Source organism: Myiozetetes cayanensis, unplaced genomic scaffold, assembly GCF_022539395.1.
Source record: "Myiozetetes cayanensis isolate MyiCay16 unplaced genomic scaffold, myiCay2020 scf4, whole genome shotgun sequence".
In the NCBI taxonomy this organism is placed as follows: Eukaryota; Metazoa; Chordata; class Aves; order Passeriformes; family Tyrannidae; genus Myiozetetes; species Myiozetetes cayanensis.
The window spans coordinates 28,118,615-28,144,830 of record NW_026087631.1 but is presented as its reverse complement, the minus strand read 5'-3'; the positions used below and the strand labels follow the sequence as shown (position 1 = coordinate 28,144,830).

Here is a 26,216-nt window from a genome sequence, read left to right as displayed (position 1 = left end):
GTTGCCTCTGCCACTGAAATGAACTTGGCTCTGTCCTCTCTGCCTCCTCCTTCATATATTTATATACAGTGATGAGATTCCCCTGAGTCTTCTTTTCTCCAGGCTGAATAGCCCCAGCTTTTTGTTGGCTACTGATGTAAACAAGCTGATCTGAGAGGGACTGTGGTAGCCAAAGCCATAGTAGTGGGCATTCTCAAAAAGCCTTTGATTTCTTATTACACAATCAAGACAGATAATGATTAATTTTGAATACATGCAGGTGCTTTAAATTGGACTCATACCCTTTGTTTTGCCTGTTACAGTTACATGTTATACTTTCATCTTGAAACATCAGTTTTAAAATTATAGGGATTTCCATAGTCTGTGTATATGTATACTTTCATATTTACAGTTAAGACTCTCCAGTCCAACATTAAACAGCTTCAGGCATTGACTAGAAGTTATAGTTTATTATCTTTGCAAGTCATTATGCTCAGGCTCCCTCAGCACTTTGGGAAGCAAACCTGTGAAGCACCTATGCCTGTTCAACTGCCATATGCAATTACAGTACATTATATTAGCATTATGTTATTTATTTTAAAGTGTTTAGACTCATTACAGTTGAACTGTTATTTTGACTTGTTATCCTCTAATGGCATGTTTCCTAATTTAAAAGAATAGCTTCCACTCCATTACTCCCAATTGTTTCAAAGATAAATACTATTTCAAGTAAAAAAAGGAAAATTCTGGAATTGTACAGGTTCTACTATTTTCTAGCAAGTCAGCGCAAGATTTCTTTTGCAAAAGAGCTACCCATTTCCTTTGCACACTCTGCAGTGTCACTTGTTTTTATCTCTGAAGTTAGCAACTATATTCTTTTCTTTGGTGGCTGTGGAATAGATTGCATCTTTCATCAGGAGTTCATCTCACTACAGGTAGCTGTCATTCCCAAAAGCTACTGATACTTGAGCCTTCTCAAATAAGGTGTTTGGGTTTTTTTGGTGTTTTTTTTTTTTGTTTTTTAACTTTTTAAATTTAAATTTCCTACAGCCAAGGCATTAATGACACTGGCCACATCTCACAATACAATTACCTTTTATTAGAGATCTTATTTTACATATCCCCATAAGATATAAAACCTTCCAAGAGAAAATATCAAAAACCTTCAGCTGAAATCAGTTTGTTTCAGACAATATGAGCAAGTAAACCAAAGACAGTTACAATAATGGAATGAAAAAAAAAAAAGAAAAGAAAATGAGTACAAGTACAACTCTGGTAGGAAAGTAATTACATGGTTTTAAATCATTTCTTAAACATCACTGTCTTTAAAACCATACTGAAAGGTAAGGATGCTTGGCTCTCTTAACCAGTAGTTACAAACCCAGCAGGTATAAAAACCAAAAAAAACCCTCCAAGATAATACAATTAAATTAGATGGCCAATTCAAAAAAATACAGCATAACAATTCATTAAGACTTGTTGGGGAAAAAAAACAAAACCAAAACCGAACAAAAAAACACCAGCAAAAACCCAAACCAACAACCCAAAACCCCATCGTCACTGACAGCCACATTCTGAGCACATTAAACCAAAATTTATCGTGGGACTTTGACTGGAATTTTGGCTTACTTAAGGATTTCAGGAAAGGATCCTGAACTGAAAGTTGTTACACAAAAAAATGCAAAACAAAGGAACAAAGATTAAATCTGCTGGTTAAGGAAGATTCAGGCATCATGATTGTACAGGTGATGAGAAAAGAAAAGATCAAATGCTATACGAAGAATCTTTTGAAGCAATTCCAAGAGGCAAAATACTTTAAAACTTTATTGCATCAAAATTTTACTTTTCCGCCTAACAAAACTGAAATAACATCTTGAATGTTTTCTTGCACAGAACACATAAAAGTCCCTTAAGCATTTTAATTCTGAAGATGCAACAAAATAGATGTTATGAGAAATTTGTTGGAAGTCTACCAAGCTTTGAGTTCCAACAAAAAATAGTATTTTCAAATACTATATCTAAGAAAAGTTACAGTACATGTTTATTGCATGAAAACATCCATTTATTGGATCTATTTGTGGTTAGTGGTTCTTATATTCTTGATGTAACTTGCACCAGATCCTACTAAGTATTCCCATTATTACAAAACACACAGTAGATTGAATTAAGTAGGAAAATCTATACAATCCCAACAGAGATCCAACCTGTGACAATGCATGAAATACAAATATGACTTTCATTTTCTTTTAAGATAGCATGTAGCAACATGATATAATTTGACAGATTTTGATATCTGATACAATTGTGAAACAATAGTGATGAAATTAAATCCAGGAGGCAATATTAGAGCTAGCATATCTTTTTACCAATTACGATGACTTTTCATGCATTACTACTGAAGATAAGCAACAATGTATGGAAAAGTAAAGCATAACCAAGAGATAGAAGAATGAGCTATGAAAATAAATGAAGACTAGAAAATGGGATCATACTCAAGTGACTTATTAACTGTAAACAGCAGCTCTACTTAGGGAAATGTGTGAAAAACATGGATGTCTTAGGTACTAAATGTGAATTAATATGAAACAAAGCAAAATTAAATCTCCATTCTTCAGTAACATGAACACTGGTAATGTAACTGAGGTTGCAAGTTTGAAAAATGTTGTTTAAAATATAGGCACATGATTCTGAATTAACAGGTCACCACAGTCTGTGACATGCAAGCACATGTTTTGATGGGTTTGCAAACTATGTCTTGCTTACTATCAACTCTCTGCATCAAGCTGCAGTTTTCTGGAAAGCAGCTGAATTTAGCTTCTATGGTAATTCTTTTTTGTCCGTGTTTCAGGTTATGACATCATATTAATACATTCAAATAGTCAAAACGTTCAGAATAAGATAGCACAAACTTGGTGCAGGAGTACATAGATCAGAGTGTGGCCAGCATTGTCAAATAGGAGATACACAGCTTAAGTATTATATAAACTACTTTTTCCCCAGAAACATTAACACAGACACCAAAATTGTAACAAGACATATCAAAAAATAAGGCACATTTATTTTGATATGGTAATCTTGAAATAGAAAACTCATTTCAGAGAATATCAGTATCTAAATGAGTTTTATAAAAAATCTTGTATTCATGATAACTATGGACATTTCTCATCACGGTAATGGAATAATTGCACATATCCCAGTGTGTCAAGTAACAAAATGGGAGTTTTATTAAACATTTCCATTGCAAAATTACTTTGTAGGTTCGTGTTATCCTATTTACATAACTCAGGTGAATGGTAGAAGTATTAAAATCTACCATCACTTATCACAAGTACTGCAGGCTTTCATTTTACCACAATTAATAATCCCCTTTGTGGTGAATAAATTGAAATTAATTGTGGAATAAATTGAGATTACTGTCATTTATATAAATGATTGTAAATATTTGGACATTAGCTACTACACAAGAACATTTTATCTTATTATTTCCAAGCTGCATCAGGACTTTCTACACTGAGTTATTTTTATGTAAATTCATCAAGAATCAGCAAAAGAAGGCTGTTTAAAATCCAATCCCCTCTTTATGAAACTTAAAACACTAGAAGCATCATTAGTTAGCATTTAACCTGAGATTTAATCTGTTGAGAGGTTAACATCCTTAGAAATGTCTTCACTTGTATTAACTCATACTGATGTTCCTATTTTATGGGGAGGGAGCGGGGGGAGGGTGGAAACCTGAACAAACGAAAAAGTTGCTTGCAACATGGCTTTTCACTGTGTGGTCAAAAAAAATTATAGAATGCATCTTTTTCTCACAGTATCCGGAAGATGGAACAATATTAATGTGCTTCTTATTGCACGTGAAACTAAGAGGAGATATAATTGCAGATCCTTCTTCTCTATCAGAGTATTAAAGCAAGTTTTCATTTTAGTCGAATCCGGAACGTATTTATCTCCATAGAACTCATATTTATTTCACTTATATTTCTGGCATCTGGAGGTGAATGCATCAAAGATAAAGATGTGGGTGTAAGACTTTCCACTCTGAATTTGTTAAAGAGTTTATGCACCTTTATCTGGAGAGGAAAGAAACAAAAAAAACCAAAACAAACAAACAAACAAAACAAACAAAAAAAGAACTGCATTTAGAAAAGGCAATATATATCTTCAAATGATACCTCTCCTTACAGGTACCAGCACAGCAACTCTCCCACCAAAGACTATGAATATTTTTAAGTATCACAGATCAAATACTATACACTAATTCAGAACCTTTTAGGTAGTATTCACTTCCTACATTTCAAAGGAAGTTAAATACATTAAAAACTATTAGAAATATTAAATATCTTGTTTCTTATTAAAACAATATTTGCTCTTCTCCCTAAAGAAAACCCAAATCTATTTTAAAATTTTATTACAAAATTTCTACAGATTAATTAACTTCCATTCCATCTATAACCTTCAGAAAAAGATTATTTATATTTCATAGTTTTACACATCACATCAATTCCATAAAAATCTTAAAATACTTTGATATTTATACTGGTGTAGGTCATTTAAGAGAGAATAGGCAGACAAAGAACATGCTATAATAAGCAACAGTTACATAACTTGTGGATATACTAGTATTCTTCAAAAGATACACTTTAGAATATGTAACTTGATTTCTTTTACTTCACAGAGTTCTAAAAGACTATTAGAAATTATCTGAGAAATACTCATTCATAGGAAGTTAATGAGATTAAAACTAGTTTACTTTTTGATTGTTAAAGGGTCATTCCCACAAAACAGCAAATCCACAACTTTATTAAATGGAAAGCAGCTTTTAAGGTAAACTCTATCATCATCTTGAATGTATAACTCTTGAGAAATAAATACCTCACCTTCACCTACAATATGACTAAAGTATCAATGTTTCTGCAACACTTGTAAGGTAAGCTGCCCATAAAATATCAGTATACCTTTCCCTGAGTAGTGGAACAGAGCAGACCCATGTCTCTGTTTGAAAATCTACAGTCAAATCCCTTCCTGTGAAGAATCAGAGCAGCTTCATCAGATGGTTCGGTATCTACCTACAAATAAACCAGATAAAAGATTACTCACAAAGTAGAAGTAAGAAAGACATTTTAAACCTCATAAAATTATCATTATCATACAGTGGTAGAGCCACTTATACCTTTAAAAAAAAAAAAAAGAAAACCCCTGTTGTACATCAGGAGTAAAAACAAAAAATTCTTCACATTTTAGATGAACTTACATGTAAACCAACTTCACACAACATGAGTGACAAATCACAAGATGCCCTTCATAAATTCATAGAATTGATCAGCATGAAAAACATCCTTAAGAATTCTAAGTCTTAACATTAATGTAGCTGTGCCACTATCCAAAGCCATGCCAGTTCTTCAGGCTATTTTTCTCTTACTTATTTCTTTTTTACTTGCTTTTGCACTGCTGCTTTTTCACTAAAGTTTCTGCCATGAGGTAGGTTCATTTCTGGTACTTCAGAAACCTATGCCAATGAGAACTAGACACTTTGTGATGCTTTAGTTCTTGAAAGTGTACCAAATGAGAGGTCTTAACCTAATAGACTTTCCACATTGTTTTGTTCTCATAAAGGAAATCTTGGATCAACCTGAACCAGCTTCTTTGAAACCCAGCATGATACAGACTCAAAGTGAGACAAATTATTTATTCAGATAATAAAAAAAGGTAAACTAATAAACTTCGTGGTTTTAAGTTCCACATTTAAAATAGTAAAAATTTATTCAACAGTGTTTGGAATTGAAATGAGCTACTTTTCAGTAAAACACTGATAATTAAAAATTTTGCACAGTTTACAAAACATGACTAAAACTCAGTTTGAGAAGATTTCATGAACACTAGCTTGTAAACATCCAAACTCAGGTTTTTAACTAATGACTGGTGTCTACAGTCAGGCTTTTAAAAAAAGTTTACAGTATTTAATAGAATTGATAGTTAAACAACTTTTTATCCTGTTCGTTGGAACAGTCATACCACTTTCTACATGAAGTAAGGTAATAATGATGATGTGACAAAATTAGTTTCCCTCTCCTCCTGTGAGACAGCTGACTTGGTTTTCATTGTCACTGATGTGACAGTGTTGCACTTGAAAGTAGATATTTTTATGCACACAAAATAATACTGTCTGCCTAAACATCAGATTAGTGAAACATTAAAATTCAGACTGAAAAAGCCTGACTTCCTATGGGGTAAATTAACATTAAAAATGACAAGCCAGTAATGGGTATCAGCACTTCCTCTATTACAGTTAAATTATCTTTTACTAATCTGCATAACAAATGCATGTATGCATTTCAAATTATGGCATGAATATTTAATCTCTCAAATTTTAAAAATTAAATATTATCTTAAGATTCAGAAGATTTAAAACATAAAAGTAACACGCAATGACAACTTGAGAAAAAGAGTTTACTATGTCTATGATATAGTATTCAACCTTTTATCATGCACATAGCAACCACATGCAAAAAATTATAGCTATTCTAACCCATTTTCAAAGCAGGTGTAAAACTAAGTCTCACAGACTTCACATCTACCTTAACTTGCCTGTTCTTATCTCTAGGTAAATCAGACCAAGAGTGTGCAAGCCTAAGGCATGTCTGAGCAAGGATGAACTCAATTTACATCAAATACGCCTTCTAAACACAACCATGCTCACCGCACAAAACTCTGTAAGCAATTCCTCAATTTTCAATAAATAACAACATCCTTAACCTTGTAAAACTTCACAGCACTGTTACATGGCAAAAAAACCCTAACCACTGGACTATCAAACCTCTAACTAGCTTTCTTGGAAGAGCTGCCAAAGTTTGATTTGATTTTGATCTCTGAGAATTGAAATGTAGCCTCTTGTTAGGCTTTTAGATAGAGAAAAAATAAAATTTCTAGGTTTTCTCATAAGCAATATGCCAGGGCAATGCTGCTAAAATTTTGAATAGAAAAAAAAAATTTTAACTCTTTTTAAATAAAAAAATTTAAGGCAACATGACAAAATTATGTATTTATGTTTAGTATAAAGTGACAAATGTTCTCAGTTTTAAATCTTGAGGCCCAGTTTGTTACACCTGGTAAAATCTGTGTCAAACTTCTTAACTGGACATCTATTAAAAAAATTCTTTAAAGGTCACATTCATAAGGGATTGGACTCTTCCAAAACAAGATCTGATATTTTACATAAATAGCAATATTCTTTCTGATTTCTATCTTAAATCTTAATAATAATTTATTTTAATTTGGTACCCCTTTATGTGAAATTGTAATGGATTATGGAAAATCAACTTCAACAGCTAAAGCAATGGAAAAGTATATATATATATTTTTTTTTCCCCAGAAAAAAAATTCATTGTTTCAATTAGCCAGAATTATGACACTTATCATTCAAATTCTTGGAAGACAGAGAAAGGAAGCAGAAAGTGAGGAAAGATTTACAAAATTATTTGCAAAGCATTTTCTGCTGTGGGCAAGGACTGTTCTATATCTATAATAACATGCTCCTCTCCTATGACTACTGCAAATGTTCACTTTGCAGTGGACAAAGTGAAGCTGTGGGCTCAAGAGTTGTCAATTAGTAATCAATGAAATATACAGAATACTACACTATGCATATTCATATGTTGTGAAAAAACAATCCCTGCATTCTATATTACTCACACACTGGCCTCTAGTTCTTGCAGAATTAACAAAAACTAGTTATCACATAGCAGTTTACCATGTTACATAAAACCTTCTACAAATTACTTCCCAAGAATAAATTGTCTATATTAATAAGCTATACCGTATTTTTGCTCACAAAAGCAGCGGTTTGACCTTACCTTTGATTGGATTGTCCTCAGATTGACTATATGCATGTCACAAGGCATGGACAACATGAGTGGAGAAAATATATTCATCATCTCTGGGACACCTGACTCTGCATTTGTTGTCATTGGAATTACAGGATGATTTAGGAAAAGAGAGGTCAAATGGCTAAGAAGTGATGGAAAACTGACTGATGCCTTCTCTTCATTCTGCAAAATACAGAAGAATGAATCCAGTTAAGACATCTGAATTTTTAAACCCACTTACTTTATAAATTATTGCATTTATTGCCTAGAAAATTTTAATTTTTAGACTGCATATTTAATTACTTTTGGAAACTTCTGATTGTCCACTAGTTTTCTTCTATTACTAGGTATACTTCTTGTCTTTACACATCATTAGTACATCTTCCAAAATTATAATTAGATGACACCTCATTTTACACCATTCCTCACTTTTCTGTGTTAGACCCTGATGTGTAAACAAGGTAGTTTAGAGAAAGAAACTAGCAACTACTTTATCAAGTTGCTCCTATTTATTCAGTATCTATTTGAATATGGAGAAAAAATCCTATTCTTTTATAGGCTTCCTTTTCCACCTTAATTTTCTGACTTTTATTTCTTACTTTCTCTAACTTGTATCCTAAATCCTTCATTCTATTATAAATCTTTCTTCTTCAAATTATTCGCTGGAAGAAATAACAACTGGCATCTTTGTCTTGGTCCACATTGCAAAAGATTCCTTTTCAAATTTTTATGTCAGTGTCATGCCAGCAGGAAGTGAAGTGACTCTCTTCCAAGATTTCCCAAGTTTTGTACTTTCCCAAGTTTTGTGTTTGCAGTGCTTTTACATAAGCTGCAGAAGCTGCTTTACAAACCTGAAATTACTAAATCCTACATATTCACAACAACTAGCTAAAGCTCCATAGAAGACAAGGAAAGAAAACAAAGGAACTTAAAAAAGGAAATTTCTGTTTTGGAATGTCAGTGAAGATAAGAGTAGAACTGGGTGAAAACTTGGTTTGCTCTTATTTTTTTTCTTTTTCCTTGCATACTTAGTCAGATAAATTCCTGCTTGTTTAAACAGGTGACATTTAATGAAAACTTTGCGGAAAGGTTACTGAAAACAGAGTATCCTTAAGCATTGTTAAACTTACACTTTATGACAGGTGGAAAAATGGAAATAAAAAACAAATGGGTGATACTTTAAGCAAAGGGGAGGATTATTTTCCAGCTTATAACAGACAACCATTAAGAGTAATTTCAGTTTTTGGGGTGTGTATGCATGTATGCATATTTATTTATACCTCTGGAGCAGCATTAAGTACAGCTGACAGTGTAGCAATTGAAAATACAGGCTAGAGCTGAATCAATGCAAGATGGTAATTTCTGTTTTATTCTTGGTGCTTTTCTTAGTAACGACTAAGACTTTGCCTCTTTGGTAGCTACTAAGCATTGAGGCTAGTACTTCTAAATATTTAAAATTACTTTACAGTTGATCGTTGCAGAAGATTGCCCCTCTATGTGTCTCACTACATTTATTTACATTGAATTTCATCTGCCATTTTACAGCATCTTTAATCAGTCATGAGTTTTCTAATTCCTCAGTTAGCCTTGATTTTTTTTTTTAATTATCTTAAAAAGTTCAGCATCACTGGTCAACTTCATTGTCATGATTTTCTTATTTTCCAGTTACAGTATGAGCAAACTTGCTCTACATACAGCTAAATCTGAAAGTCTTCAGTTCAAGTGACTGCATGCACGCTGTACCCACATGGAAAATGTGTATATCCATCTTATTTCAAAGCAGAATTCACTTTTTGATCCCAAGAGGAACACTATTCCCTCCGTTGCCATAGAGGTGTTAAAGTCAGTCAAAATATTTTACTATAATTTCTCATTATTATTATTATTATTACATCTGTTTTCCCCCTGAAAAATGAGTTGATTGCTTGTATCTGAGAACTTGAAAACAGGTCTCCTAAAATATCTCACGAATCACACATGAATCAGAAAAATTATTCACCCTATTTAAAACAAAATATGCAGGATCAGCAATTTTGCCTAAACAGAATCCATGTTCAGCCATTTCCTCCTCTACTTTCAACCTCTGCCTAACATACACTGCTATCATGTCCAAGGAAGAAATGACTGTCCCATATCCAACTCCAGATTTCTGAGATTTAAGGGATTCCAAAGAGATGGAAAGAAAAAGAAGGGTGAGCCTTCACAGAAGTAACATGCCATTTTGTCTTGTCTTTTTTTAAAAAAATGTTTTATTTATGTGCAAATCCTCACAGTAAGACATCCCAAATATTATAGAAGGACCACAATTTGTTATGTGAAGAGCAATTGAAAAATCATTTTATTAAGTACAACTTTATGCCTGAAAGAAAGCGCTTGCTGAAAACAAACTGAATTCATTTAGATGTCCTCATAATTTCAGTAACAGGTGTTCCTCAGAAAATGCCACCAAGGTCATCTGAGACAAAAAGACATGACATCTTTCTGAAAGCTTCTGTTATATGTGCAGAAAACTACTGTGCACAGAAACACAAGCACACCATCCATGAGTCAAAACTCTGCCTAAACCCCAGAGTGTAAATAAAAATGGGAGGCAAGTTTGCATATCGTCTGACACAAAAGTAAAAGACTGCCCATGGTAAAAGTATCAGACGAATCCTCACTCTTTTCTAGGAAAGGATAGCACAGGGAAGGTCAGTTTTCTAGACCTGAATCCTTAGCCTTCTCTAAGACTAACAAAAGCAATGAGAATAAAAAAGGTAGATTTCATATAAAGATATAGTAGGCTGTATTGCAGTTGAGGATCCAGGAAAGATGGAAGGAATATCATGGGAAACTTTGAAAAAGGATGTGGTTGGAAGAGAATATGGGCAGTGGGACAAAATTCTCAGATAACCCATAGCAGAACCAGAAAAACTGCTTGTCAATGCCTAGATTCTGGAATTAACTGAGGATTCCAGAGAAACACAGCTTTGAAAGACTCTAGCAAATACTAGAACCAGAGACGATTCAACTTGGCTCATTTTTGCTCCCAGTACATCTCCCCACAGTAAAACATTATGGGCATAAACATTGTCCTCATGCACTATCCACTTTGAAACTAAGACTTAGGTGGAGATTTTATCTTGAGTCCTGTACCTACATCTGGAACGACAGTCCATTTTGGATGATTGCACTGACAGAAGTGCAGTCATTCACTGAGTCTATGTAATAGCAGTGGGAATGGAGAGTACAGAAGGTGTCAAAAGCTGCCAGGAGATCAAGGGAAAAAGGGCTTTGCAAATACCACGAAGACGTTATCACAGAAGGTTGAGAAGGGACACTTCAAACCACACTCCCCGCGAGTACATAACAGTCACGAAAGGATTGGAGTACATCTTTCCCCTCTCAACCTAATGATCCAAAATTTAAACAGGACCCTCAGGAAAGAGAGATGAGAAGGCTTTGCACATGCAAACATTATATTTGGAAGAATAATTACTCTATACACACCTTCACTATGTGGATGGCTTTCAGCAGTACCCTGTTGATGCTAAGTAGAAGATGTAGTCCCACAGTCTCTATCTAATTAAAGTACTGCTCTCTCAAAAGTGACATTATTTCCTCAACTTCAATGACAGCATTTATCACTCAAAGTGTGAATGGAGCTCCTCTGGCACCCTTACAAACATTAAGTACTGGCAAGAATCTGATGAATGCCAGATCATGATGTGCCAGCTTAATGAGCTCTCATCGAAGCAAATGCTGCCTTTTAAAGTACCTTACAGTACATTCATATACATTTATCCAATTGGAAACAGGCTGTGTCAAAATACAACCCCTTGAATGAATTTGCAATACATGTAAACAAATAATTTAGGATTTTTCCTTGTCATCAAAAGTAAGGTGAATAATTCTAAACTTTCTCTTTTGAGGAAAAACAAACCATACTCCAGTATAACATTATCTTACAATTTGCAACAACTTCTAAGAATAGCCTCATTTATAAAAGGTGCCCTTATATCAGAAATGAGCTATTTTACTGATAATCACAGAAATAAAAGAAAGGCTGTTTAAGTTCTGACTGCTCTACCTAGATCAGGTTACTCAGGGCCCCATCCAAACTAGCCATGAACACTTCCAGGTTTGGGTCATCCCTGCACTGGGCAAAGTATTTCAGTGTACCTCCTCATCCTCTGAGTAAAGAGTTTCTTCCTAATATCCAACCTAAATCTGCCTTCTTTTAGTTTAAAACCATTCCCCCTTTTCCTATCATTATTTGCCTGTGTAAAAAAGTCGCTCTCCCTCCAAGAAAAGACTCAGAGTGTTTTCTGGAAAGAGTCTAAATTTAGGAACTGATGCCCTTAATTAGGGGGAAAAAACCACTAATTAGAAATCACTTAGTAATCAAATAGAAGAAATAAACAGAAAATAATGTAGAAAAGAAAGTAAAGCTGAAGCAGTTGATAATTGGACATCAACTGAGCTAATAGAAAACCAATGAACTTTTCAACATGGACAAATAATCTAAAATTTTCTACATAAAAGGAAGGAAACTGAGGCAGACAGTATATCAAACCCCATATCTTGAATATTTTCTCCTCCTCTAGATTTTTCTCTGCTATAAAAAAAGTCACAAAAGAAATTTAATTACAACAGTAAATCCCCACTGGCACGTGAACTACCTGCTCAAACATGCTGAAATGCGGATGCTGACTTTGGGTGTAGGCTCATTCAAATAAAATCTGGAAACAGAGAGAATTCTGGGTCTGTAAGATCAAGGGATGTAGACTAAAATTGTTTGATACCTAACCACTTAGTTTATTCCTGGAAAGAAAAAGTCTCTTATTCTCTCTCATGCTTTGTGAGGAAACAGTTTATACCAACTTTCCCTCTCACAGGTTCAGAGAACCTTCAAGCAGCACTCTTGAAAGAAAAATGTTTCTGGACTGGAAAATCTAATCTGTGGAGTGAAAGAGACTTTTCAGAGTATCTTTAGTCCCAAAATATAAGGAGACAATATTTTTAAATATCTCTTAATCATAAACTAGCAACTGAAAATAACCAAGCAGGTGAGTCAAAGAATCCCAAACACAAGTATGGAAAGAAAAATTTGTTTCTTTCTGTACAATTCAGAGGTTGTATGAATCAGGATGTTTGATGAAATGCTGCTTCTGCATGAGAAATTGATTTTGGAATACTGTGCTAGACTGCTTATAGCTGAGAAACAAACAGCAGACAACATCACCAATGATGTGAACTTCAGTTTTACAGCATGACAAAAATAAGTGACAGGTAAGGGCAGATGCCTAAGCATTAAAATTGCACACACTTTACCCCAAATGCAAACATCCTGAATCCTTACTACAGCGCTCCCCACTTGAGGAAGGAGGAATCCCTTCACAGGAAGAGAGTGAGAAAATTGCACGTCATTCTATACACACATTGCCCTAGAACTCCCAACTTAGAAGAGAAATTCATACTTTATTTTGGACTGACACTAGTCAAGTTCATGAAATTGACATCAAGTAGTAAATGGTTTCAAGGTAGTTAGAGGTTCCACATGCAAGACTGCCTGGTTGTTATCTCACCAAGTGAAAATCAGATGCAGTTGCTTTAAATTCATTTGAAGTTGCATTTTTGTAATACAAAAAGAATAATCAAAATCTGACAAGTTCTCAAAGTCCTCCTGATATGGATGAATCATTCCCTTTCTTCTGAGGTCAATATCTGGAGCTAGATTTTTTAATCCCTGTAAAAACTCCTTGTGAGTTTGAGATGGAAAGGGAAAGGATGTTAGACAATGGGCCTTACACCCATGACACAAAAAATAGCAATTAGTCACTGATGAAAATTGGATTAATTCTTTCGAGCTGAGTAATTCCTCTTCAATGTCCCAGAGTGCAATATTCATGTAAGCACCTGTCAAAGAAAGCACTGACCATCACTTCAGGCAGCTTTGAAAATGGCTAGTGGTTTCAGAGAGAATTTTGAATGGAAACGAAATAAGGTGATAGCAAGATCTTCTCTGAGCAGTGGGATTCAGAACATTTAAGATGTCAAAGCTCTGCAGAGCAATCTTAAAGTAATCTCTAAAATAAAGCACGTCCTCTGCAAAAAGTTAAGACTTTCAGGAAAGGCTGGATAAGTTGCAACCAGACATAACTCCCACAAATGTGAGTACTGAACAGACAAGTATCCTGAAATCTTAAAAAGGCTATAAACAAGAACACTGATGCTAGATTATCTTCTGCTACACTAGAGCATCAGGCTTTCCTGAAATACTGGGAGCAAAACCCAAATAAATATAAGGTTAGAAACCCAGATAAATATAAGGTTAGAACTGTTAAGCTGTACATTTTTGTCAACAGTGACATATCCATCAGTTATGGTATATTTTTGCATATCAAAGTTTGTTGTGTTGTTTTGTGGGTTTTTTTTGGCCAAATCCTTTATTGAGAATGATGATCTGGAATGCTGATGGTCTTTTGATAGTTATTAAAGTGACCAGCAAAAGAGGACTCATCTAAGTAGACTAAATCTGATACTATCTCTTTACTTCAGGAAATGGAAAATTTTCTATCAATCAACTTGGATGGTGTTACACTGGAAATGCATGTCTGCCACACTAGGTGAAAGGGAGTTTTGAAGAAAAAGTGAAAATTCTGAGGCACCATAAAATATCCACAAGACTGCATGTTCGTTTGATGACTAAAATCACAACAGATTTTCTGTACTGCCCGTGCATTCTTAGCTGGCACTAAGACCGCAGATGAGGAAACCTGGGACTGCTACAGATAACCATATCCAGGGAAATTTGGATTCACAGAAGGAACTCTTCCCAGTCTGCTAGAGCCAAATATGGGAGTCTCCTCAGCACCAAGGGACTCCTCTCATTCCAGACTGATAAATGGAATCCTACTGTGGTTTTGCGCCTCCAACATCAATCAGGAGAAAGGCAGAGAATTATTCCTATTTGGCATATATGGAAAAACATGGTCAGCCATACATGTGAGCAGAGAGCAACATCTTTGCAAGAACCCATATAAGCAGAGCACTTGAAGAACACAAGAAGAACAGACAATCCAAACCTGACTGTGCCCTCCAGGTGATCAGGTCTGGTTAAAGATCCTCACTTTCTTGATTCGTAAGTTAAAACAACCATTGATCCCTCAAAAACCAGTATGGACTTTAAGCCCATCTGAGATCCAACTCTGGATCGTTCGGCCTCCTAATGATTCATCAGCTCAGACTTCACATTCTTCCAGGTGCTAGCCCCTTACCTGTCAGCTTGCATTTTCCTAGCTCTTTACATGCATGTACGGAAAATATAGGTCTGACCAGTATAGGTAACCAGTCCAGTGGTCCCTCTATCTTCAACAGTTGTCACACAGACCTCTCAGTCTACCTGTTTCTTAATCCTATCTGATGTTGGCTAATGGCTCACACAGATTCAGAAAAGTTTGGGCACTTGCAAAGAAAGTAGATATTAATAATACAGAATGAGCTGTAGTGATCAAGCACTGGTCCTGATCACACCCTTTTATGCTTCTTTTACCCCTTATTTTTCACACTCATTACTCCTCAATCCTTCTCTTTCCTCGCCTGTGTCACTGCCACTGAACATCCCATAACAAACATCTTGTTTGAAAAAAAAAAAAAAAAAAGTCCCAAAATTCTCTTAAACTAAGGTAATTTCTGCTGATCCATCTTGTTTGGTTTCACACCAGGAACAATCTCATTTTCTCCCTTTCATGGTCTCAGGAGCACTTAGTGCTCCACTGCTCCACCTATAACTGTTCCTTTGGTGACTATCAGGTCCTTGCAGTTAATATAATTAGTCTTTAATAAGATGCCATAACAGAAATCATGTTCTATAAAGAGATCATTTGGAGAACAGGTGCTTGCTGGTCTATGGAAGAGCGCAGATGGTGAAGAAAGTATCTAGCCACCATGACCATAAGCACATCACCAGAATTACTGAGTTTGGGTAATATGCATCCAATATAGTTGGATCAAAGCAATCAGAAACACAGACAGACAGCCTGATTTCTTTGACAGTAAAAGTAATAATAATAATAATAATAATAATAATAATAATAGTAATTTGTACTTCAGTTAGATACTCTCCAATTTTATTTCTTCTCCTCTAATTCTTCTAACAGTGCTTGTAATTATTAATAATGGTACAGGAGGAGGGATTTAATGCCTAAATAAATAACCCATACTAGCTCTGTGAAAGGGACATGGTGCTAGATTTTCCCTGATGAGTGGGAAGAGCTTATCCTGTTCCCAATGATGGCAGAAAACATGATCAGAACTTTTCTGGAGTTTTGGTGAGGAAGTAGTTAAGTAAATTGATGATAAAGATAAAACCTACACAATAATATCTGCTAACTTTTGCCCTGCAGAGAGCATTGAAAGTCTGCTCCTCATGTAAAGTTCTTGCTGCTGATGGAAACTGCTTGTTCCATGTGCAACGAGATTGTTCCTTGAGAACAATCATTAGCGAATACAAGAAGAAGGGGGAGTTGCAGACTTTCTCCCACCCTTAGGGAGGATCAGAATCCTTCTGCCAGAGCTTCCAGGAGAAATGAGTAGGCATTTGTCGAAGTCGTGACACAGAAAAGTTTTAATTTCAGACCTTAAACTGCACCAGCTCAGATAAACTCACATAAAACCATAAAGAGGTCTACCCTCTGGTTTTGGTGAATTATATGAGCTAAAAGTGGAGAGAACAAGCTTGAACAATATGCATACTACTGAGGTTAAATTCTTTTTAACCAGAACTAGCACACAGATGAAGACAGATAAAAACAAACCTAGGAAAGTGATTCACTGTTGAGATGTACATAATTTAATGAAAAACAACACAAAAGAAACATAGCTGAAAGCCCAGAAACTAGGGGAAGGCAGCTGTGAGCCGTGAGCCAGCTACAAATGGTTGGTGCCTTTATACAGGATGAGAATGTTTAGTCCCTACAGTAACACAGTAACAGTAACACATGAATGGAGCTTGCAGACAAATCAGTCTGTCTTTAAAATCTTTCTGCAAAAACATCCAAAAAAAAAAAAGGAAATTATGCTAAAAAGTGCCCCGACATAAAAAAAGGACAGTGCTTGCCTGAAAGTAGGTAGTATTTGTAGATAAATAAGAGGTGGAAACATTATTCTTGAGTAGCAGACACAAAGTTCCTACATAAGAAATACAGCCTAACCTATATAGTAGTAGCAGTAATAATAATTTAAATGTAGTGTTTTAAGCAAAGCTATAAAGAAGTACCACATACCTGAATGTCTCCAAATGAATTAAGAAACTAGTGTTCCCCTTTATTAAATATATGAGGTAAGGCTCTAAAGAGGATGCACTGGGTTCTCTGTGACAGGAAGAGTGAAATGTCTTTTTTTCTTATTTCATTCTATATTTTATTTCATTCACCATAAAACCTTAAAACCTTAACATTCAGGACTTTCTATGTATTTGATGAGTTTTCTGTAGTAATTACAACTGAAAATGATATTGGAATATCTGAATTTGTCACACATTCACTTAAAAAAGCTTTTAAATGGTAATAATTAAGCCAATGTCAAGTTTCTGCTTTTTTGAAACATCAAGTAATTATGTTTGTTAAGGTGTGGTTACACGTAGCATAGCAATGCACAGCATACAGTATATAGCTACCATGTGAGGCATGTACATGCATTATAAATATGCACACTAAGGAAGTGGCAAATGCAATAGAATAATCAGGCAGAAGTTGCTGTATCACCAATGACACATTCTCAGAGAAAGTGGATACTGACAGATATTTAGTAAGAAAAAGAGAGTAGTTGTATTCAGTGGAAGAAAGGGAGGTTGACTACCTTGCCACATATTTATGATTTTATTTACTGCCTTTATCATTGTTTCGCTAAACAACCTCCCCCGAAACATAGCAACTATTTGAGCCATTGAATTCTGGCTATGAATCCAATTATATCAGTAAAGCAAGTCAAGGCAAGGTATGAAATAGGAACCTGAAGAAGAAAGCGTATGCCTGGCATGACATCTTCTCTCCAGCTACCTCACTGATGAAATAAATGTATTACCACTTCCTATAAATCCTATTTCTTTCATATTCTTATACTAATACAACATGCTGGGGTCCAGAAAGTAAGAATGTTTGTTTTTCTAAAACTTACAATAAATATAAAACAGTCTGTATTTTCAAAAATAAGCATTTACTATTTTGACAAGTATGGATAACACTACCCAGTTTCATTCTCAGCTAAATATTAATCCCTTCAATTTAAAGTTGAAATGTATTCAGTTCTTGCTTAACAATCTGAGGAAAAAGAAGGTTTAATATTAGAAGAGAATTCAAAGAGATATTCAGATCCAAAAAACATTTGCAAGGACAAAATGAACATATAAGCAGAATTGGTTACAACTACTAGAATTAAAAGACCTATGTAAAAATTACATCAAAACACAGTAAAAATATCTGAGGCCTGAGAGACATAATTATCAATAAATTAGGTGAGTACAATGTAAAGTGAAATGAGATTTGTCCAGCTCTTACTACATACACAGCTTACTCAGTGAACAATAGTGTCATTCTGAATAAACCTTTAGTAGCATGCAGCTTAGGGAAAAAAGAAACAACATCCAAACAAACAGAAAACAAAACCCAAACACCTCCTCCCAAACCCTCCCACACAAAAACCCCACAAACACAAACCCAAAAAAGCTTCAGCAAAATACATCCACCTGAAGATAATATCAGGTAGTATCAGAATGAACATTTATGACTGATTAGATGGGCTAGAACTCAAGAGCCAAAAACTAGGTAGTCTAGGAGCCTATTAGAACATAGACCAAGTATGCTAGCAATTATTAAGAATTACTAAGAATTCTCATCTATCTACCCACCAGACAGACGACTCTTACACTTCAGGACATTCACGTGGTTTGACTCTGCCATTAAAATTTACTGTTCAGGGTGGGGAAGTATTTCAGAGATATAAATGAAAATAAACTTTTGGTTGATACTGTCATAAACAAAAACATACACAGTAATTTCACCAGTGATGCACATTTATTTTAATTAATTTTAAAGAACTGCATATCTTATCCTTCATATACTCTCCTTTTATGAGGAAGTTTCTCAAAGAGCAGAAAATCTCCTGTTCTTCAGAATTGTTTTTGAGAAATGATAGAATGAAATATTTTGGAATTTACATTAGGGAAATCTTGTACTGGCAAAGATGTCAAGTGATCAAAAGTTTCTCCTCCAGTGGCTTTCACGGTTCTTCCAGTCAATAACAAAATAGGGTTTGACAACAGAATCAGGGTCAGCGTATGAGTCACACTGTAGCCGACTCCATATATAAACTGCATATAATTTCATCATAATTTTTTCTGACATGGTTATTTTTAAGCTATTATAACAAGTACCTTCTGAGTAACAATGCACTAAAAAAACGTTTGTACATTTAACAAAATAGAAAGGAGGCTACTACCCTTCCTTACTTTAACATATCTGAAACAGTAATGAATCAGAAAATGTTAACGGATGTTCAGATAAATTTTGAAAAACAAAATTCTAGAACACTCAATACAGGAAAGGGGAATTCCAGACATAATATCAGAAAGAAAATGCTTCCTTTGGCTGTGCCTCCTCCCTTCTGATTACACTTCTGATTACACTTCTCTCAGTACCTTGCAAAGAATCTTTCAAAACTGTAGGAAATAAAGGATTTTAACAAAAAAAGGGAAATACGTTGTTACTCTACTGAGGTGATGCCTGCCTGTTATCCCAAACAAACAGGCAAACATATGCAAACACACATGTAAATGTTTCACTAACTCAAAAATCCTGGAGTCATTTAGGTTGCCTTTATTTTAATTGAGGTAACCTAAGAAGATTTTCTGATAGAGTGTTTTAGTTTGAAGTAGCAGTGCTTTTCTGAAATGAAACTTATGGCCATCCCCACTTCACCGGGCACTAGTTCTAGTTTGCAGAGGAGCTTCAGTGTGTATGGAATAGTTCTCTATTAGAAGGAAGTAACCAAGAAGCTTCCCTGGAGGTATGGCACCAAACATGCTCTATCTAACCCATCACAGCTCCTTTACGGTCTGAATGGATGTCTGTTCTGACACAGAAATAGATCTGCTTTGAGCAGGGACTGGACTGGAAGACTTCCAGAGTTACCTTTTAGGGAGTTATTTTATGGTTCTACGGAAAACACCAAAACTGTACACTGTGTCAATGAAAGCACCATGGCACTAACTGATTTTATCTAGTTCTGTTGTTTTAAATTATTTGATAATGTAAACATAGATTTCCATGCTCAGTAATTCTTACTTACCAGCTTCTCATTCTAATTTAATACAACATGAATTACCCTGGGTACTAAAGAATTTTCTGGTGGCAGTACAGATCTCTCTGCAGGTTTCTTCTTGTAAGGACAGATTAACCTGTGCAATGCTCATCGTTGTCAATGCCAGACTGCTGCTGAACTCAGGTCAGCATGGATAACCTGATAAACGCAGTTAATATGCAGTTTGTGTTACACATGATGGGGAACCTGAAAATCATTCTGACATGTATAACCTGAAAAAAACCACTGTCAATCATTAAGTGATGAAAATTAGCTTTAAGCTTGATATTATCATCCTCTCACAGTGGTTAATGACATCCATTATAAACCAGAATTAATTCCAATTTATCTGCATATTCATTAGCAGCTCAGTATACAACCTCTCATCTTTAGCTATGCAATGATTTAAAAATATACTCAGTGCTGTCATCACAATTCCACTGCCTCAGTATGAAGATGTACTTCTTGTTTTGTCCTTCTCAAAAATGACAGGAAAAAAAAACAAAGAGAGAAAATACAAAGAACTTAAAAAAAGTGAAGTTATTCAAAAGACTAAGACACAAAAAGACACATTGAGATGATTCGTGCAAGTATAAAAAACCCCTTAAAACAAAATGGTCTCAATTTTCCTAGAATCATAATGAATTATAAGGTTCCTATGTTTGGAATCTAAATATTTCCACTTAAATCTTATTTCCTAAGAATATTAAATTTGTAAGAGATTTTCTCTTTCTACCCATTCAACTGAAGTAATTTGTTAACCTTTGTTCAGACTCAGTTAACACTGTTAAGAAGCAGTATCCATGCTCATTAGCAATCTTTTAAAGGCGTGACAAATAAAAAGGAATTAAAAAAAAAATAAAGTGAGACTTCCACAACCAAAATTCATACACTGAAGTACAGATGCTGCAGGATTTGTGTGAGGAATAGTGAAAGATGAAGTCATTAAGAAGAGAATAAGCAAGTAAGAGGACAAAACTTGGACTTGGAAGATACGTTTCCTTAGTTCTACAGCTCAGGGAATAATTTCTTTACTGAGTTCATTGCTGCTGCAACAGAAATAAATATTTATATGTTAATTAGCAAAAAAAAAAAAAAAAAAAAATCAGGCACTGAATCCTACCACATCTGTTCCATGTCTTCTTTCCAGCAGAAGTCGGAAGATATTAGCTGTAATCTTGTTATCTTGAACACCTTGTCCAAGGCCACGGTTGTCATCCTGCATAAGCCGGCGATCCATGATCACTTCCAGTTGACCTGAAAGAGCAATACAAGGATTATATTAGTAACAAAAATATGTAAAGGTTCTACTAGACATAAGAAAACTGCTCTGAAACATATTAAAAAAATAGTATTTCTCAACTATGGAAGAGGAAAAACTGATCAGCATTGTTAGGACTGATTATGAAAACAGTTAATACCATTGGACCTCCCAAATATATTTTTTCTTTCTTTGCTGTTGTTTCACAGTTGAAGGCAGAAGTTAAAACAGATAGTTAACAGGAGTATATAAACACACACAATCACTTCTTGTAAAGTTAATTTCACTTGTGGAAACAGGAAAGAACTTTGCAGTAGATAAGCACTGAGTATGAAGTTCTGCATTTATATGAACCGCAGCACTGCCATACAGAATAGCTCTTTAAGCATAATGTTAAATCATGAATAGTTTTACAGACAATGAAGTTCACATCTTTTCAAGTATGTATATCCAAAGGGAAACCAGCTCAGGGCATGTAATTAGGCTGTTATGGTTTTTGTACACAGAATCTTCAAACAAGCATACTTGTTTCCTTAACAAAACTGGAAGATTGAAATACTGTATCATGAATAAGAAATGCATAATTTAGGCTTCTAGAAGAGGCTCTGCTTATTAAGGTGGGGGGTTTTATACTTCAGTGTTGTACAAATACTTATCTAATTTTCTTAAATACTTGTTCTTCCCTTCCCTCAAGTAAAATCAGATTTTTTTTATCCAGGACAGAGGTCAGCTGGCAATGAGTAAGAAAAAACCTGCTATTTTGAACTAAGGTACTGTTCATATAAATCTGAGATGGTGCATTATACTCACTAGGTCAGTCACAGATACAGAGCTACTAAGAGTGCTTGCCTAAATTGCCATATTTCTGATTTTTCTTCCATGATCCCTTTGAGTTCCTGAAGGGCCTTCAGAAGAAATGTCACAAAGCATATGATATTCAGCAACCACAGAACCTTCAGCTGCACTCTTTTTCTTTTTTAAAGAATCCAACATGCCCTCAGGACAATGGTACTAAACTCAGTAATTTAGTGAAATATTATTTAATGGTAACAAGTCAGATGAACACTTCTTTTTTTTTTTTTTTTTTTTTTTTTTTTTTTTTTGGTGGGTAGAGAGTAAGTATTTGATGTTGGTTTATCTTATCCTGGAGTGACATAATAGAGTTTGTCAAAGAGTGACATGGTTAAGAAATAAATCCCATGCCCGTGTATGGGACACATCATCTTGCTCTTTTATTTAACTGGAGTAGGTGAAAAGCCTCTAATGTCCTCTGACAGATTTGAAACGAGTGTTCACAGAAAGTCAGTTTCTCCCTGATGCTTAACCGCAAAATGTCAAGCAGCGCTAGCCTTAACTTCCCTACTTTTATGACAGAGAGTGGGGGTGTCTGTGAATTTAGATGGTGCATTACTCTGTGATGTAGAGACTAAGACTATTAAAGAACAAATGTAGACATTATTACAAGGTCACAGATCCTCTGCACACTAATTTAGTCCCCAATACTTATGTAATGAGTGCATACCAACATTTGGTGGTGTTAAATTCATTCACAAGATCAGGTCAAGAATTTGGTTTCTAGCAAGAGGAATCATGAAAAAATGTGATTTGGGCATTCTATCCAGTGGTCTTGGTATTTTCCACTGTGATTTTTTTAAAGCATTAGTCAGTGTTAACTCCTTGCCCTAAAATAAATTAGGTTTGCTGATAATAACACCAATCCAGCATAGTATTCACCTTTTGTCAGAACAGAGTATTTATGATATTTTCTTAAAAGGAAGTGAGAAGTAGGTTTTTGGCACAGTTTCTGACAGACTTTTTTCTTCTGAGTATTTATTGCATTGTTTTTCAATACCATATAAATTAAACTTTATTTGAATACCTCCTGATTCTGATAGCAGTAGAGACTCAATAACTGGCCTCTGCTTTCAACTCCCCCAGCCACTCATCACACCCTTCTCTGCTCTGAGGGACAAGACTGCGTCCCTTTTGGAATTCCTAATAAGAACTGATTTTTCTTGTCAACATATTCATCAGCTCTTTCAAAGTACTCCATTAAATTTGTGAGATATGTTTGTTGACTCTTACCCATGGTCATATTTAACCTTTTTTTTACTAATGTTAACCTTTAAAAAAAGCTGCTATTGTTTTTCCTAGAAAGGGAAGTTAGACTATACTGTATATAACTTTAGAATAGACAGCACTAGTCTTAAGCAAAAAAACTGAACAAACAACATGATCAGTATCCTTCCTAAGTCCTCTGTACTGTACCAGGGCAGTACAAAAAGTAACAAACCCTTTAGTTTTGCTGTTTCATGCTTGAGTTCCATCAGAGTTCTTGTCTGGAAAATACCTGGTTTTGAGAATTTATTACTCCTTTTGTATTTTTCACAATCCTTTTCCTCTGCTTCTAGTTTCAGACAGGTCTTGCATTGAAGCTGACAGGATCTCATGCAGGAACAAGCTGTCCCTCCTCTCTTACACACATATTCTAAAATCTCTCAGAGTTGGAGAAACTTATTTCCTTTCTTCCAACGCTTGTAGGTAGGTTTTGTAATCTCTGAATTAACTATTTCAGAAAATCATGAAGGATAAGCCTTTATCACATCTATCATTTTATATTTACCATTTTTCAAGCTTGCAACACCTAGAGACTGAGCTGAATGGAGCGTCAAACGAACACCAACATCTTGAATATAAGCCATTGTAGTCATAGGATAGATATTTGCTTGAAGAGGCAACTTGCTCATCGTCAGTCTAGGCTGGATCTGCAATATAGACACAAACTTCAATGAAGTACATTCTTTTCGTGTATATAAATGTCAAAGACATTTTCAGACATTTATTCCATGTGCTTTGGAAGAACAATCACCATGAAAGCACTCACTCAGCTGTATAATTTAGCTTTTTGGAGATTTGTGGCTAAAATTACCACTTTGGAAATGATAACTTTGGTGTAACTTCTAGATCAAAGAATATTTTAAAAATGTGAAAGATCCATCAAGGGAATCTACAAAAAGGATTATCACAGTTATAGAATGAGAGAAAATTTTTTCCCCTCCGGAGAGCAAGCAGTGAATAGATTCAAGCAAAAAAGGAATTGTTGATTTATTATGTGAACTTATTAAAGTGCTAGTCAAATTCTTAAATGGTACATGACAAATGAGTAGTAGTATTAAAATTATGTTTAAATATTCACTGTCTCCAGCAAAATGCAGTACTACACCGTAACTGGAAAAACAGTAGTCTGTTATTCAGCAGGCAAGGCTTTCAATGTGTTTGGAAAACAACTCTAAGCAAGGAAGGAAGGTAAGGCAAAACAGTATTTTTTTTTCCTTTCTTTTGTGTGTGCTGAAGGGTTGAAGTTAAGACAATAGTCACACTATATTTCATCAGATGCATTACCAATAGAACATAACACATCCAAAAATACTTCACATATTTACAACTCAGCTGCAAGGAGCTGTTCTCTAGGTCTGAGTTGCTGGTCCTTATGCACACCTATCACTGTGCTATCCAAAGGGCTCTAATTAAATAGACCAGTAGAGGGAAAGACGGCATGGAGATATACAAACAACTACATGGTGGCTTGTCATAATTTGCCTTACTATAATTCTTAAGTTAAAAAGGATATAAAGCAATAGTCAACAAACTCCTTAAAAGCAGTTACTTCTTTATCTGCTATACATCAAATTTTATAATAGATACGTTTAAAAAAGCACTTCTCTTAAATGACTAGTGCAGTTTAACATGAGACTGATTAATCTAACTCAAGATCTTTACATTCAGAAGGATTTAAACAGTCAAAACCTGACACCTTAGGCTTTTATAATTAATAGATGACAATTACCTGATATCCATTAAGATCAGTATAGAATCTATTTCGACTGTTAATGTCAGATGAAATTCTCATTGCAAGTTCACGATTATATTCTCCTCTAATGTCCACAATATTGGAAACTTCAAGAGACTGTCCTTCCAAACCTACATGAAAAAAATATGCATTTAAAATCTTTCAATTTTTAAAAGTGATTGCCACAAACAAAAGAATGGTTATGTTCCCAGAAGACAATAATCTAGTATTGCACTGCTAGTTTTTGTTTTTCTCTTATACCTAACTAGATACTGGAAGCCAGCTCAGTGATGTCTTTAACAGCAGCTAATATTCTGGAGCAAGACCTGGTCATTCACAGACGAGGATGAAGTTACCAACTTCTTGATAGAACTGTCTGACTGAGCATGAAACTGTGAGCAACTGTTTTAACCAAAACAGGGAGAATCTTTAGTATAGTGAATTAAGAAACTGTGCTGATACAACCCCAACCACAACACAAAATTTTGTTGACAGGGAAAAGATTCCTATTTATTAAAAGAAGGATTAGGTGTCTGAAAATGCCAAAAAATTGTTCAGTGTGATTATATTTTTCTACAGTGCCTAGTACTGAAAATTAAATACCTTTAATAATAGCCTATTTCAAACAGTTCAAGACACAGTTTGGAGAGGAATCATACCATCATTCATCATGATTGCTTCCATCCATTCTGTAATACAATGGGACTAACAACTGTGAAAAGAATTCCACCAAGTAGAACAGAGAGATGTATTTTTCCCTCATCTGCTTTAAAATCTGAATGCCACCTGCAGCAGTCCCCAGCAACTGTTAAAATGTTAACATTTACCAATGGCTATTATAATACAGTGTTAGAAGAAAAACATTCAGTTCAGGTAATTACTTCTATTTTCCCAAACCTAGTCCGGAAGAAGTAGATTTATA

At 34.8% G+C, this 26,216-nt stretch overlaps 1 protein-coding gene across 1 annotated transcript in view; it reads right to left on the bottom strand.

Annotated features, from left to right (window-relative positions):
* Positions 1 to 1,057: 1,057 nt before the first annotated feature.
* The window catches only part of MAN2A1 (mannosidase alpha class 2A member 1), a 105,411-nt gene continuing 80,252 nt past the window's right edge, over positions 1,058 to 26,216 (bottom strand). Inside the window, exons 17-22 of the mRNA XM_050328365.1 lie at positions 25,292 to 25,425; positions 24,068 to 24,209; positions 21,307 to 21,440; positions 7,833 to 8,027; positions 4,938 to 5,048; positions 1,058 to 4,052 (exon numbers count right to left, since the gene is read on the bottom strand). Coding sequence (XP_050184322.1) covers positions 3,900 to 4,052; positions 4,938 to 5,048; positions 7,833 to 8,027; positions 21,307 to 21,440; positions 24,068 to 24,209; positions 25,292 to 25,425 — 869 coding nt within the window. The 3' untranslated portion in view covers positions 1,058 to 3,899. The remainder of the gene's footprint in view (positions 4,053 to 4,937; positions 5,049 to 7,832; positions 8,028 to 21,306; positions 21,441 to 24,067; positions 24,210 to 25,291; positions 25,426 to 26,216) is intronic.